This window comes from Anomaloglossus baeobatrachus, chromosome 9 (genome assembly GCF_048569485.1).
Source record: "Anomaloglossus baeobatrachus isolate aAnoBae1 chromosome 9, aAnoBae1.hap1, whole genome shotgun sequence".
NCBI lineage: Eukaryota > Metazoa > Chordata > Amphibia > Anura > Aromobatidae > Anomaloglossus > Anomaloglossus baeobatrachus.
The window spans coordinates 207,083,686-207,099,440 of record NC_134361.1 but is presented as its reverse complement, the minus strand read 5'-3'; the positions used below and the strand labels follow the sequence as shown (position 1 = coordinate 207,099,440).

General features: G+C 43.3%; 1 protein-coding gene across 1 annotated transcript; it reads right to left on the bottom strand.

The window, feature by feature from the left end:
* Positions 1 to 261: 261 nt before the first annotated feature.
* Positions 262 to 5,980, bottom strand: LOC142251880 (uncharacterized). Its single transcript, XM_075324929.1, has 5 exons — positions 5,977 to 5,980; positions 5,599 to 5,708; positions 2,536 to 2,677; positions 2,307 to 2,457; positions 262 to 2,221 (listed from the first exon to the last, which is right to left on the bottom strand). The coding sequence occupies exons 1-5, from the start codon at positions 5,978 to 5,980 to the stop codon at positions 1,693 to 1,695; spliced, it is 936 nt and encodes a 311-aa protein (XP_075181044.1). The 3' UTR covers positions 262 to 1,692.
* Between the last annotated feature and the right edge of the window lie 9,775 nt (positions 5,981 to 15,755).

Genomic DNA, 15,755 nt, shown 5'->3' with positions numbered 1-15,755 from the left:
GACTGGTTTCTGGTCAGCTCTTAGTAACCGTGTGTGGGTTGCTGTTGTGCATGTCCCTTACTGTGTGACAACCTGTCAAAGCCATGGCATCGCAGAAAGATGATAATCTAATTGAAATTTCTTAATGTTTTTGTCTTTTTTTACAATGTATGGTTTGTACTTTGGATAACAAATTTATGCTCTTTTGTTGTAATAAAAATAATATTATAAATAAAATGTTCACTTGTATTTTTGCAAACAAAATTCTTTTTATTACATGCTTTACAACAGTACAAACAAAAAAGTGGCCTACCAGCCACACAAATAACCCAACAATCCACCCTACACATCATAAACGCTGGTTGGAAATATAAGTATTTTAATGTGAAATCAATTAGAAATCTGTAAAGTCGTATTTTTATTATTTGACCCCTTGTATTTTTTATTCAAAAACAAACATAACACATATGACAGTGCTGTAAAAAATTATTGGCACCCCTGCAATCCTGGCACAGAATAATCAGTTTACTCATGAAAATGTTTATCATCACAAAGTACTTTAGTTTATTATCTTAAAATCAATTTTCGAGAACAAATTGAGTATTCTGTAACAGAATTGCAGGGGTGTCAATACTTTAGGCCACACTGTATCCATATGCAAATTTAAATTGGCAACTATAAAATGTAATTAACTAATTTAAAAACACCAAAAAATAAAACATGTCACTCTAGCAACTGTGATATGGCCACCAAGCCACAGGAATACATGAAGGACAGACCTTTTTATTAATTTACGACATACACCCTGGAGTCATCAGCATGTACAAATTAAAGTTTGTAAAGACCGGACCCTATTTGTATGTAGAATTATTGTTGGACAGTGAAGCAGTGTTTTGATAAATGCACACAGGACTGCTGAACCAGTCATGAATACAAATTTGACATCCCTGCAACAATCAAGACCCTGTCACACACGCAGATAAATCTGCGGCAGATCTGTGGTTGCAGTGAAATTGTGGACAATCAGTGGCAGGTTTCTGGCTGTGTAAACACGTAACAATATGACCATAATTTCACTGCAACCACAGATCTGCCAAAGATTTATGTCTGTGTGTGACGGGGTCTTCACACTTGTGAGAGACTTGCCCAAGTGTCATCTCACATCACCAGGCACGGCAACACACTCTCCTGACAGAAACATATCGGCTGTATGTATTTCTATGCCGCTGAGACACTCCTGTCCGGAGAGTGTGTGGCCATGCCGGGTGATGTGCTGACAGACTGGCGCAATTCTCTCGCCATTGTGACTCTTTGTCCGATTTCTACAAATTAACATAAAAATTGTAGAGTAATAAAAAAATATTGGTACATACTTATGAATAGAGTGTCTGTTGCTTTTTCAACAAAAAAAAAAGGGGCCTTCATGTTATGTGTGATACATATCTGAGGTACATATATAATTATCACAACCTATATAATTCTGGGGTAAAATACCCAGAATTATAGTTGTCAGATGGGTTGGGGTTGGACATTGAAGCCCTTGGTTGATTTAGAATATTGTTTTGGCCTACTTCAGCTGATAGATGTTGGGATTGGAAACTTGGTGTTGGTGCACCAACATAACCTTGGTTTTGTTGACCCAGGGGCAAATTGTTTGGTTGGGATTGTTGCTGGATCATTGTTTGATCAGTATTGTTTTGGTTACCAAATGCATTACAAATTACATTTACAATTTTTGCTAGAGTGGGATGGGGGGGGGGCTTCAAAACCATCAAACAGTGCACAGCATGCAGCCATGCATGTGGACTGTGTTGGTTTGTTCATTTCTTGCAGCCTGCTAGACAAACTTGCAGCAAATGAATCACATTTATTGGCTTGGGAGGATGATTTTTTTAAAAGGCTCAGTGCCTCACAGGTCAGCTGATCACATTTCTCAGAGACAGTTGAAGATTTTGTACTCTTCCCTTTTTTACGGAGCAATATGGTAGACCTGTCTTTATTCGCTACTGACGAAGATGGCATGCTGGGACATCGATTAGAAGTTGTGGCCGAACAATCGGTGTCCAGCCGTTCTTCAGAGGCTGACGGTTCCGGTGCAGTGGACGGTAACTCCAAGCTGAGGTTGGCAGCAGCTGGGGATCCTATATCCTCCAAATCGTCGGTTGCCAAAGGTAGCATGTCACAGTCGGATTCTGGTTCCAGGGTCACATTTGGCGCTTCTGGCATCATATTACCTTCAGTGCTAAGATTTCAAGGAGACAAATTTTGTATCTGATTTTTTGGAAAAAAAGTATATTTTATAAAAAATTACAAAGACAAATACTTACGGTCGTAATCTTCGACCAGTGTTAAGGAACTGTAGTTCATCCTCAAACAATATTTTCTTGGAGGGCGCTGCTGAACCACTCAGGTTCGCCTTTGCCTGGTCTTTCTGGAATCTGTCTTTGACGGACCGCCATCGATTACGAACGTCTTTATCTGTAAAGCAAAAATAAATTACTCAATTCTGTGAATAATAAAAAACAAAAAAAAAAAAAAAAACATTTAGCCCATTACCAATTTGAAACTGTAGCTTTTTATCGGCCTCATCAAAGAGGGGAAATAGCTCTCTGCAAATTTGGGTCCACCAGTCATGGCGTTTATACTTGTTATGGTATTCATCGCACGCTGTATCCCACAATCCTGGTCTACATTCCACCTACAAATTTAAAAAAAAAAGGAATTAAATCATATATCCAAAAAATCCAAACACATGTGAGACGGTGTAAAATGGATTGATAAATCGGTAATTAATAGTCATAGATAGATAGATAGATGCATAGATAGATAGATGCATAGATAGATAGATAAAAGATAGAGGGATAGATAGATAGATAGATAGATAGATAGATAGATAGATAGAGGGATAGATAGATAAAAGATAGAAGGATAGATAGATGCATAGATAGATAGATGCATAGATAGATAGATGCATAGATAGATAGATAAAAGATAGAGGGATAGATAGATAGATAGATAGAGGGATAGATAGATAAATGATAGAAGGATAGATAGATGCATAGATAGATAGATGCATAGATAGATAGATGCATAGATAGATAGATGCATAGATAGATAGATAAAATATAGAGGGATAGATAGATAGATAGATAGAGGGATAGATAGATAAAAGATAGAAGGATAGATAGATGCATAGATAGATAGATGCATAGATAGATAGATAAAAGATAGAGGGATAGATAGATAGATAGATGCATAGATAGATAGATGCATAGATAGATAGATAAAAGATAGAAGGATAGATAGATAGATAAAACATAGAGGGATAGATAGATGCATAGATAGATAGATAGATAAAAGATAGAAGGATAGATAGATAGATAGATAAAAGATAGAAGGATAGATAGATAGATAGATAGATGCATAGATAGATAGATGCATAGATAGATAGATAAAAGATAGAAGGATAGATAGATAGATAGAGGGATAGATAGATAGATAAAATATAGATAGATGGATAGATAAATAAAAGATAGATAGATAGAAACATGGATTGATAAAAGATAGATAGAAGGATGGATAAAAAGATAGATAGAAGGATGGATAAAAGATAGATAAATACAATACATGTATTTAAATAGATAGATTTATTTATTTGTGAGTTGTGTCCCCCCTCTCAGCAGTGGCCTTGCATGATCTGGGAGGTCACACAGGGTCACTGCTAGCAATTGACAGCACGTTGGTGTTTGTGCTGCTTGTACAGTGAATGTCTCGCGACCGTGGGAAATGACCTGGAATAACCCTGCTGAGGCTGCAGAGGTTTCCACGTCTCACACAGCGCTGGATGTCGTGTGGATTACTTGGTGCAAGGCTATTTTTGGACTTAATAAAGTGGTCAAAGAGGGCTTTTTGGGGAGTTTTATTGCAAATAAATGATTGTCTCGTGTGTTTATTTACTTTAACTTGCAGATTAGTGATGGCGTGTCATGGACGCTGCCATTACTAATCTTGGATTTATTGGCAGCGAAGTGCTGCCAATAACTCCATAGATTACCCTTTTTGCCACTGCTACACGGCAAAAGGAAGGGCCAGTGACACGCCGAGACTGTCGCATACAATGCATGCGACAATCTCGGAGCAGTAGCGGGCTGATATTCGCGGCTGCGAGAGGGGGGGGCCGTAACCATGGCCCTCGCCCTCTGCAGCATGAGAATACCGGCCCGCCGCTGTGTGTTCAGCTCGGCCGGACGTTAAATTACGGCGGAGCACACGCTATTTTTTTTCTATAAAATCGTGTGTAGAGGGGTCTGTGTCAGTGTGATGTGTGATGTGTGTGTGTGTGTTCTGATGCACCGTACATACTTACCAGTTCTATGAGGTGTTTTACATTAATGGACATTCTGGTGTACCACGACATTTTTCTGGATGTTTACAATCTTCACAAAATGGAGGCACTTCCTCTTCCTGTTCTTGGGACATCACTTCCTTTGAAACCGCAGGTAACTAGGTCCCGAAACCGCGAAATACCGCAGGGAATAACGCAGGAAAACGCAGTGAACCGCACAGAATTTGCTGCCTGCGTTATTCCCTGCGGGATTTCATGATTAACATTGAGTCAATGGAGGGAAATCCCGCAGCGATGTGCGGAAAAGAAGTGACATGCACTTGTTTTTGCTGCGGGATTTCCGCAGCAAAACACGCAGCTGTCAAATTCCGCCCAGTGCGCACAGGATTTTTTTTCTCCATAGGCTTTGCTGGTGATTCACTGCAGAGATGTTATCAACATTTTCTGCAGCGAAACATGCAGCAAATCCGCGGCAAAATCCGCGAAAAATCCGGTAAGTGCGCACATAGCCTTAGGCTGTGCGCACACTATATATTTCTTTTCTTCAACAAAAAACGCACCTCTGGCGGGAAAAATGCATAAAGTGTGCGTTTTGCTTGTTTCGGTGCGTTTTGCCACTTTTGTTGCGGTTTTGCCACATTTTGGTGCGGTTTTGCCACATTTTGGTGCGTTTTTGCCACATTTTGGTGCGTTTTTAAAGAAGCACAGCACTTACAATTCTCAGACTTTTCATGCAGTGGAGGCTCAGGAACTGCACCCAAAAACGCATCAAAAACTATCGTGTGCGCACAGGGCCTTGCTGTTACTTTTCTTTTCTCATTGATAATGTATCCCAGATCTCCAGCAGTTGGTAAACTACAACTCCCAGCATTGCTTTAGAGCCGCAGACTCCTCCAAATAGCTGTTCTGTGTCCTCTTGTAGGAGATGCAGGAAGCTGAGAACTACAACTCCCAGCATGCAGCGCTGGTATCAGCGGAGGCCGAGATAGAGCTGCTCCAGGGACTGCTCCACACCAAGGACAATCAGGTGACGCTCCACAGATCAGTCTGCAGGGGGCGGGCTGGTGAGGGTGGGGCGGAGTGGCCAGGAGGTCCTCTCCCAAGAAGGAGGAGCGGTCGCAGGACCCTGCCCTGGAGGAGGAAGAGGGGAGTGACCGCAGTGCCCCACCCAGGAGTGCTGTCACCACCTATATACAGACAACACGCTGCCCTGTCTGTATTCCACGCCTGCTCAGCTTGAACTCCGCGCGTGTGTCCCAGCCTGTACGCCGCACCTGTGTCACAGCCTCCTCTCCCGTCACAGCTTCAGAAAGTAGACTCCGGACTCGCTGTTTCCCGCTCGCAGCAGCAGGAGATCCACCGACTGAATGACGCTGTGCAGAAACTACAGGCGAAGATGGATCCAATATGGTGCTCAAACAAACGTTTTTTATTTGAAATAAATATTTTGTCCAACGTTTCAACCCGTTGAGGGTTTTCTTCAAGGACTAATTTGTGATAACAGAAAAAAAGAAAGGGATCCAGTGTTACAACAGTATAATGTACACAATTGTTACATAATGGGGACATGTATCACATACATGAGAAAGAATAAACAAAATGCTTTGCAAAAACAAGACAAGCATTCCATATAAAGTATACATGAGGATCACCCATGAACAGACTGTAATAATATGAAGTATATCCCCTCAGGGATTAGCTAAATGTAGTTATGCAAATTGCGTGGATTAAATGAAGACATACCTATGGTAGATGAAACTAAACTTCTTAAGCAAGCACCAAGTCACGTTAGGTGAAACAGATTTTTAATGTCCAAAATGGTACTAGAAAAAGGTGAAACATAAAGTGTTACTATTGAGAACTGATAATAATAATACCCAAGGGGGACAGCAAGGGATTGTGTTGTTGGCCTACCTAAGAGGGCCAGTGTTGGGTGTTAGGACATCGATTCGTGTTGGTAGAGAGAAAAAAAGAGAGGTCACAGCCGTCCTGTGAAATCAGAAGAATATACATATGTTCACTATGTTCACTATAGGCGTCGTTTAAAGGCTGGTGTCATATCGGCTACCCTGGAGAGCATACCTTGCAAGTGAAGCTAGTGTGTAAATTCCATGGAAGTCGCTGAAAGCCTAATCCTAAATTAAAAAGATTATATTTCTATAAAAAACAAGAGACATGACAGGACGGATGGCATATAACCCTAAAAAGGGGGGGCGTACCTGGTGAGCAAAGCTAGAATGTGCCAGGGGTCCAAAGCCACGATGTGAGTCAAATTAAAGCCAATGTGGGTAAATGATTCATGCTGTGATATACATGAAAACAAGTCTGAGATGTATGTCAGAGACTAAAAACATAGTAGCATTGTCACTGGATGTGAGTACCAACCAGGGTAAAGTAAAGGCATGATTACCACCAACACAGGAGTAGAGGAATAGGTCTTAGATGGGTCCACAGGAATACTGGGGAAACTAATGGAAACACACATGATCGTACATTACGTTAATGCAGAGGAATGTGTATTGGTCATGGGAATTACCAAACCGGGGGTGGTAATGGACATACCTCACCATGGGATGTGGATCTCATGGGTGTTATGCTGTATCAGCCTCAAATCATTACTTCTGTGATCCAATAAGATCATCAGTTGGTGAGTGTTAGCTGTGGTGACAGTAAGGGAGATCATATAATGAAGAGTACATGAGTCAATATGACCATACCTAGAAAAGAGAAATGTAAAGAGTCCATCGTACCTTATTCAATGGTAGCCATGTAATGTAAGTGAGGCTACATCAGCTGTGGGAGAGGTCCGCGAGGTACAAAAGTATGATCCCCAGAAGTGGAGTGGTTGCTGGAATGTTATAGAGGTGATAAAAAGAACATGTGGGTGAGGTCAATGTATGAACGACAGATGGGGTGTAAGATGGTAACATACCTTTCCTATGCTGACTGTATATGTGTTTTCTGTAAATGAGCAGGCCAAAGGCTCTATGGAGGAGCAGAGGGGAAGGGGTTAAATGGGGAATAATGCTAGTGGGGGCAAGAGGTTCCATAACATACCTGTGTGGAAGGACCGCCACGTGTGGGACGCTGGACGCCTTGAACGGGAAGTGCGTGGTATTTATGCTGTGCTAAGAGCATCAGCTTCCTGTAGGGAGTGGAACGCATATGGCCCGCATGTGGCCGCAGGCGTGGTGACGTAATGCCCCGCGCATGCGCGGTAAGGCCAAACGCCGTTGAGGCAGTGTCAGCCCCGCGCATGCGCGGAAGTCAAGGCCCACACTTCTGCGTGTGTGCCCGGTGAGTGAGGGAGTGCGTTGTGATGTAACGCGCACGCGCGGTGCAGTAAGCACTGGAAGTCCGGCGCCGTTACACCGCGCGTGCGCGGAAGGCAGAACACACACACCAATGTTAATGTCCTGCACTCTCACTTAGGTTTGTATATTCTCTCAATGCGAGCACTCTCCCACAGCGCGTGCGCGGGGTCCCCTGTCCTCCGCGCGCTCACGATACACGGCGTCACCCGGCGCCCTGCCCCGTTGTGCGCGCGGTGGCCATGTGTCCCTACGCGCACGCGCTGCTGACACTTTAACATTGGTGTGTGTGCCCCCTGACGAAGAGTCTATCGAAACACGTGTCGGACGTTTATGCTCCTGACTGGTAATGTCTCTTTTTCTAATGCTCCTTATGTCTGGTTACACTGTTTGTTGCCTGTCTCTGGTGTGGGTATGTTGAGACATGGCTAGTCACCTGGCTAATATAACAGCTTGATGATGATCTCAGGTGATCAGTGTAATGTGATACATATATATATATATATGTTTTATATGGCTGCAGTGACATCTAATGGCGATAGCTAGTAGGTACAGATAGGTGGTATCTATACCGCAATATATGTGATTGCAAGCCTGATTTAGGTTGCAATTTACGTCATTCAGTGGGTGATGAATGCCCCCACTGTGTATATTGGAGGTGATATATATAAAAACTTGTGGTATATTCAGTCCTGACTGTGATAGGGTTGGGCTTATTTGAGCCGGTGGTGCTATACAACTATCAGGACTGACCACTTCAAGATAGATATAACTATTTTTTTTTTTCAAAATTCTTTATTTTTAAGTGAAAACCTTCAACATAACATAATACAGTTCTTATGACCAATCAGGCCAATTTGCGCTACAATACATATATCATTAACAAGATGCCAAACTTGGGAAATATATATTTGTATCTTGCTGAATCACGTTCCTTCATATATCTCCTCCCGGGTTCCTGATAAGTCTAGGTTCCACCACACTTTTTCTTTAATACAGATTCACATTAAAACAGATAATGAAGGTGACTCACAAATACATGTGAAACAAGAAAGATAGAAAGGCTAGAGAAGAAAGAGAAGTTATTAGGCAATCAGTGTGAGAAGAATAGAAAAGTAGGAATAAAGATGGGAGGGGGAGGGGAAGAGAGGGAGGGAAGAGGGGGGGTAGGGAGGGGAATTCAGCTAAGTGTTGCGGACTGCGGTTCCATCGGCAGCCACATCGCCCCCCACCAGGACGCTATATTCCTCTGAATGTTGGAAGTCCAACCATTCTCGCCAAGTGGACCAGAATTTCTCATATGTATCATGCAGCGAGGAGGTTAAATCCTCCATGTACATGAGGTCATTGACCTTATTGATCCATTGGACCAACGTGGGAGGGGTCGTGCTCCTCCATCTTTCAGGTATGCATACTCTCGCAGCCATAATAAGGAATTTCCTCAAAGAATTCTTGTAGGTTTTTTCAGGGACCCCACAGTGATGCAATAGGGCAGCAGCAGGTCCCAGCTCCTCGTCATTCCCAGTAACCTGGCGAATGGTGTCGGACACTCCCTTCCAGAAGGGCCGGATCGCCTCACACCCCCAAAACACATGTAAAATGTTACCCTCTGCTGTGCCACATCTCCAACATGTGGGGTCCACTGTTGGAAACATGACATGTAACCTGGAGGGTACTCTGTACCATCTGGATAACAGTTTATAGCTAGCCTCCTGGAACCTGGAGCTGATGGAAGATGTGTGTGCCAATCTGAAGATCCGTTCCCACTGTATTGGTGTCAGCTGGATACCCAAATCACATTCCCATTGTGAAGCAAACGGGGGAAGTTGTTGGTCAGGGGACGAAGACAAAAGTGAATAAACCACTGAAAGCGAATGTCGTATTGTGCCTGAACCCATACACAATTTTTCAAACTTTGTCTTAGGACGTTGAAAGTGGGTGTTATGGTTAATATTTTATATTAAGTTTTGATTATCATTTAAGCAATTTATATATGTTTAATAATTTTGTATTTTTGTATTAGCTTTATAAGTGTTATTCATAAAAGCAATAGCACTGGGTGTAGTCGCTTTAAAGAGGCCTTTGTCTAAAGTTTCTTTGTTACTGAAGGTCCAGAAAACTGGACAGATCTGATTTTAAGGAATTCAGCAGGGTCCATAATTTACGATTTTGTTATTTTCAACTTTCATTCCATTTTTGGTCATGTACTAAGCCGTCCCCTTTTCTTTTGTGGTTTTAATAAACTACTGTTTGGGCATCTGAGATTCAGACAAAGCCTGGTACACGGACATTGACTGTGTGTTCTTGTGTTTGTCTCCGATGCATCGCTATTAATTGGACCAACATTGGCAGATCTGGAGATCACTTTGCATCTCACCCTAAATTAGCTCTCCCAGGAAAGTGGTTTCCACGACAGAACATGGTGCCTGAAACCCGGGATGGTTAACTGGACCTCTCTGTGACGCGACTACAAAGACCTTCCCAGGAACCACTGAACAAAATCCGCGGTGAGTAACCCATTGTGTTACAAATGTTTCAGTGCTTTCTGGAGGTCCGAGACGGGTACGTAGTGGTCCAACAAGACCATTCTTATCAAACCTCTGCCAGTGTTTGGATTTTGTGTGTATGATTGAAATAATAGAGATATGCCATCTGTGATCTGTTATATGTATCAATGTGTTTTTAAATGTGCGAATGATTGTTGAAGGAAATTGAATGAAGAGTATAACATCTCAGCAGTTGAAAGATTATATGTTGTCCTGTGTTTTCTATATGACTGTTATGTCTGGAATTATATTTTAAGCTATGAGGATCCTTTAATGTGGGACTGATTGAGCTTTGAGTGACGGATGTATTGTAAAAATCTGATAAACCATTGTGCTGGTGTTTATGTTCTTTTGCATTTGCATTTAAGATGGGAATTGGCTTAATAGGAGGTGTAGTTTGTAATCATCCAGTTTATCCAGACAAAGAAACATATAGCCAGAGAGGGAAAACTTATTGAAGATTTTATTTTTGGAGCTGCGCCCTCTACAGGACAAGAAAGGGAACTTGTTTGAGTAGTTGAAATCTGATATGCTCTGGTCTGGATACACTGTCTCTTTTGTGTTTGATGTAATCTGTTTGAGTCAGAGGTAGATGGAGATTTTGTAGGAAATTAGCTTAGTCTCCCATGATATATTATATTGAGAAGTAGAAGTAATCCCAATAACTGTTGGTAGTAGAGTTTATGAATTGTTATTTGTTTGGTTCTGTCTCAGAATTGTACGGGTACAAAGGGCTGGTAACCTGATGCTTCCTAGAAATTCTTCTCTTGCGAGAACAGTGGTTCTGTGAGTAGAAATCCTTCTCTTGCGAGCAAATTGGTGCTGGGAGAAGAGTAGACTCTTCTGCGGTTAAGCTCTATGGCCCATTTCAGTTCTACGGTTAACTGCGGGCATTGAAGTTGCAGTCAGAGGACTGGCAGCTATAGGACGTAATCAGCCTCAGAGGTACCACCCATGTCCCTACAAAGGATATAGAAGAAAGACGAAAAGGGAATGAAGCAATGGATTGATGCAAAATGTTATTGGAATTTTTTTTTGTTTTGGGAGATGTTTTTTTCTGCAAATGTGAAGACTGTATGAAAGATAAAAACAAACAGGTTAGAATGTGGTAAAGTATCCAAGCGTCTCTCACTGAGTGACCATAAATCAGATTAAACCATTCATGGTGGTGTATATGTAATCTGTGATAGTATAAAGGCCCAGGGAACGCTGCAGTCTCTATAACTGATGTAAAACCTGCGCTGCCTCCCCCTTCAGCACCCCTGCCATATGCAGGATCATTGGGATAGACCTGCAGACACTGTGGCCAACACAGTCCCTCTGGAGCTAATATTGCGTGTCCTGTGTTTCTCTATGCCCAGGTATATTGTCCTTGCTACCTAGATCCTGAATCTCCTGTAAAATTACCCTTACATTTAGAACATATCTCCAGGGTATTCAGGAGGTATATCTGGCCACATAGGAAAACCTAATCTTAATAACTTTCCGGAGAATGGAGTTTAACAGAGGATTAGACACTGGTTTTAGGCAGAATAAGCGACAAGATCTGTTGCAGATTGTAGCATAGGACCATACTCAGTTTTGGGTATGAACATAATGATAAGAATCATGGACTATTGCTGCGGTGTGTTATAAATGCCCATAGACCTACAGTCCAGGGCGCTGTACCAGTCTCCCAAAGTGGAGCAATATGAAATGGATGTATTTGATGGAAATATCCCCTGGGGAGCTGAACTAGAAAGGAAAGCGTTAATTTGGCCCCCCTGCAGCCAAGTAGAAGAAAAGGGAGGGGTAGAGGGGGAATCCACCACAAGAAGGAGATAAGAGACTAAACTACAGGAATACACAAAAGAGTGAAGAGAAAAAAAAATAGCCTATATGTAACCATTATAGAGGAGAAATAACACAATAATGTTTATTGATAACAAGTAAAATGGTGCAGTGGGTACAACCGAGAAAGGGCGGCATCACAACAATCAAAATACGTAAAAGGAATATTTATAATGTTGGATTATAAAGGATTGTTTATAATGATGACCACAAGCAGCATGTGAATAGACCCGTATTGACCTATAATGATACAAAAAACAGTATGCGTTATAAAAAGTAACATGCTGCGTGTGTATGTAAGGCAATGAGTTTATAGGACAGAATGGAATGATGGTGAAGTATATTACAGCAGCAATGTATGAAGAACCATACAAAAGTACATGGTGTAAATGTAAGGTGCTAAAAAAAAAAGAGAAAATGTGCAAGCAGTAGCAATGGTAAATGTGTCAGCTAAAAAGACTGAAGGTATGTCAGCCATGCTGCATAGGAAGATAGCACAATGTGTGAGAGGGTGGTGCCTCGCTACGGACATCTTGTTGGTGTGTGATGTCCAGAACCAATGTGTGGTTTTGTGATTAGTGTCACCTTCATCAGGGTGTGGGGTTGTCACAGCCCTAGAGGCTTTAAGGGCTTAGACTACAGCAATGTAAAAGGTTGGGCTTGTGGGCAAAAAGGGTTTTTTTTGTTTGTTTTATTGAGGGGACAAATGTCCCAAAAATGCAACAACTACTATCGTGACCCCCACCACCATAGGAAACTGACAATTCAGATGTCTCCCACAACCCCATTGTCATCCCCCGGGGACTACATTCACTGTTCCTATTTTGTGATCCAGGTTTTAGTTTTCTCATATTCACTTATTAATTTAAGGACAGACGTGTTGCAGAAAATTGGGACCTGCATAGAATTTACCCTAATTGGGCCCAAGGTGATGACCCCCCTTAAAAGAAGGCGCCCTGTGTAGTCTCCGAATCCTGACTGACAATTCCCAAAGCTAGTTGTTTGACTCGAGAATAAATCCAGACAGTTGTGGTCACATAAGCAAAATAGACGTGGGAAAAAACCTTTAACCCTTTACCGCCACAAGCAGGTTGGACATATAGACGGCGTCCTCACCCAAGAACACGGTGGCAGACAGCACCCTCCAGAGTATTACTCTGGGATACTACATTCAGTTATTACAGTGACCCCTGCCTGTGTAAGAGCTGGGCAGCTGTTTCAGGACTCTATTTGACAGACAGAGGACATAGTGTTAAGCTGCCCCCTCACTCCAAGCTCCTCATGCTGTATCTGAAAGACTCCAACAGGCTCAGACCCACCATCTTTCAGTATAAAGGCCGAACAAATATTAAGCTTTTCCCTCTTTACATTCCCCCATAATGCTCTCAAACTGTAATGGTCTAAATCCAGCTGCATGATTAACAGTGGATTGTAGAAAAGGGAGGAGAATATTTGGATGGGGAAGTGGGAGGGACCGTGAGCCAAGACCTGCCCCTGAGGGAGGGACCATGAGACAAGACCTGTCCCTGTGGGAGGGACCGTGAGACAAGACCGGCCCCTGTGGGAGGGACCATGAGACAAGACATGTCCCTGAGGGAGGGACCATGAGACAAGACATGTCCCTGTGGGAGAGACCGTGAGACAAGACTTGCCCTTGTTTTTCAAACTAGCAGGTGAAGAAGTTCAGTTTGATATGACTCATGACTGTCAGGCATTGGTGGAGGCAGAAACAGAGGACTTGACAAATATCACTGATGTACCACTCACTAACCCCTCTGCTGAGTATTTTATAGATGGTTCCATAGCTTTGGACAATGATCAAGGACTGTTCATCACCGGGTATGCAGTAGTCCACAATGGTAAGGCAGTAAGAACCACTCCCCTCGAGCTACTCTGCCCAAGAGGTTGAGCTGAAGGCATTCGCTGTAATGTGCAGTCTGGGAAACGGTAAGAAGAGTAATGTATTTTCTGACTCACAATACGCTTTTGGGGTAGCACACGACTTTGGCGTCATTTGGCGGAGCCGTAATTTCCTGAAGTATGCGCAGGCGGTAGAGCAGCTACTCGCAGCACTCACCATTCCCCAAAGGGCAGCCATAGTCAAAGTATCGGCACACGCACGGGAACAAACTCCCCTTGCAGTAGGGAATGCACTGGCCGACAAGCTGGCTAAAGAAGCAGCGAGACTACCTCTGACAGGAATACTGGCCATAACAGACATAGCCCTCTAAGGGAGCTTAGTGACCGAGAGTGCGGGGCGCCACCTTTCAGCAAAGGAGGCTGGCACCGTACCGGCCCTAGTGGCCGTTGATCGTGAACTGTTTCAGGTCTTCCAGACCCAGGCCCCCTCAAACGAACAGAATGCAATGCGCTGTACGGTCAGAGTCAGTGGTATGGCAGGTAAACACCCGGATTTGCCTCCCTCGCTGCCTGTTCCCCATGATGGCTGCCCTGGCACATTCCCCGGTGCAAAGGTGTGACGTGTGCAGTAGTGCTGCAAAACTGATGTGCCCCAGGGTTCCCGAATATGGCTGCAAAGTATGTCTTGTTTGCGCAAAACACAGCCCCGGTAGGCCTATTTGAGTTCCGCAGAAATTCAGCACCAAAACCAGATTACTCATTTCAGAGACTGCAGGTGGATTACATACTGCTGCCTAAGGTGGGTACTTATGAATATGTCCTGGTATGTCTGAAGCTTAGACCGTGATGAAAGATAATACAAAGACCACAATTACCATCAAGAAAGTAATAAGTAAGGTGGTTTGCAGATATGGGTTTCCCAAAACTATAGAAAGTAACAGAGGTGCTTACTTCAATGGAGAATTAAATGAAACAGATCATGGCTACTTTGGGAATAGAACATGCTTTCCACGTTCCCTATGACCCACAAAGTAGTGGGAAGGTGGAACGCTTTAACGGTACTCTTAAATTAAAGTGCATGGAGGAAACACACTTGTCCTGGGTAGATTGCTTGCCCATCACATTGCTTTCAGTGAGAACTGCCCGAAGAGGTATAAAGAAGCTGTCCCCATATGAATTAATGTTTGGTAGTATTCCTGAGACAGAATTATATTTCCCACAGCAATTGCAGGCCTCGTATGCTTTTCTCACTGAATATGTCGCTGAGTTGCACAAACATCTGACTGTTACTCATAACTGTGTTCTTTCCTCCATCCCAGACCCCATGTTTATAAGCGGCACACACATACCGGCACCAGGCGACTGGGTCGTGGTCAAGAGACACATAAGGAGACCATTGGAGCCTAGATCAAGGGAGCCATTCTAAGTGATGCTAACCACTGCCACTTCTGTCAAGATCCAAGGCAAAGATAACCACTCTGCCTTTTGGATTATGCTGATGGCAACTGTACCTCTTGTCCTATCAATGAGGCACTAAAGGTCCAGTCACACTAAGCAACTTACCAGCGATCCCAACAACGATAGGGATCGCTGGTAAGTTGCTAGGAGGTTGCTGGTGAGATGTCACACTGCAACGCTCCAGCGATCCCACCAGCAACCTGACCTGGCAGGGATCGCTGGAGCGTGGCTACACAAGTTGCTGGTGAGCTCACCAGCAACCAGTGACCAGCCCCCAGCGCCGCGTGGAAGATGCTGCGCTTGGTAACTAAGGTAAATATCGGGTAAACAACCCGATATTTACCTTGGTTACCACCGCACGGAGCTACACGTGCAGAGAGCAGGGAGCAGCGCACACTGAGCGCTGGCTCCCTGCTCTCGTAGTTA

Coding starts and splice junctions, on each gene's coding strand:
- LOC142251880 (XM_075324929.1), bottom strand. Junction 2,458..2,535: donor AAAGCTACAGTTTCAAATTG/GTAATGGGCTAA, acceptor TTTGCTTTACAG/ATAAAGACGTTCGTAATCGA. Junction 2,222..2,306: donor ACTGGTCGAAGATTACGACC/GTAAGTATTTGT, acceptor TTGAAATCTTAG/CACTGAAGGTAATATGATGC.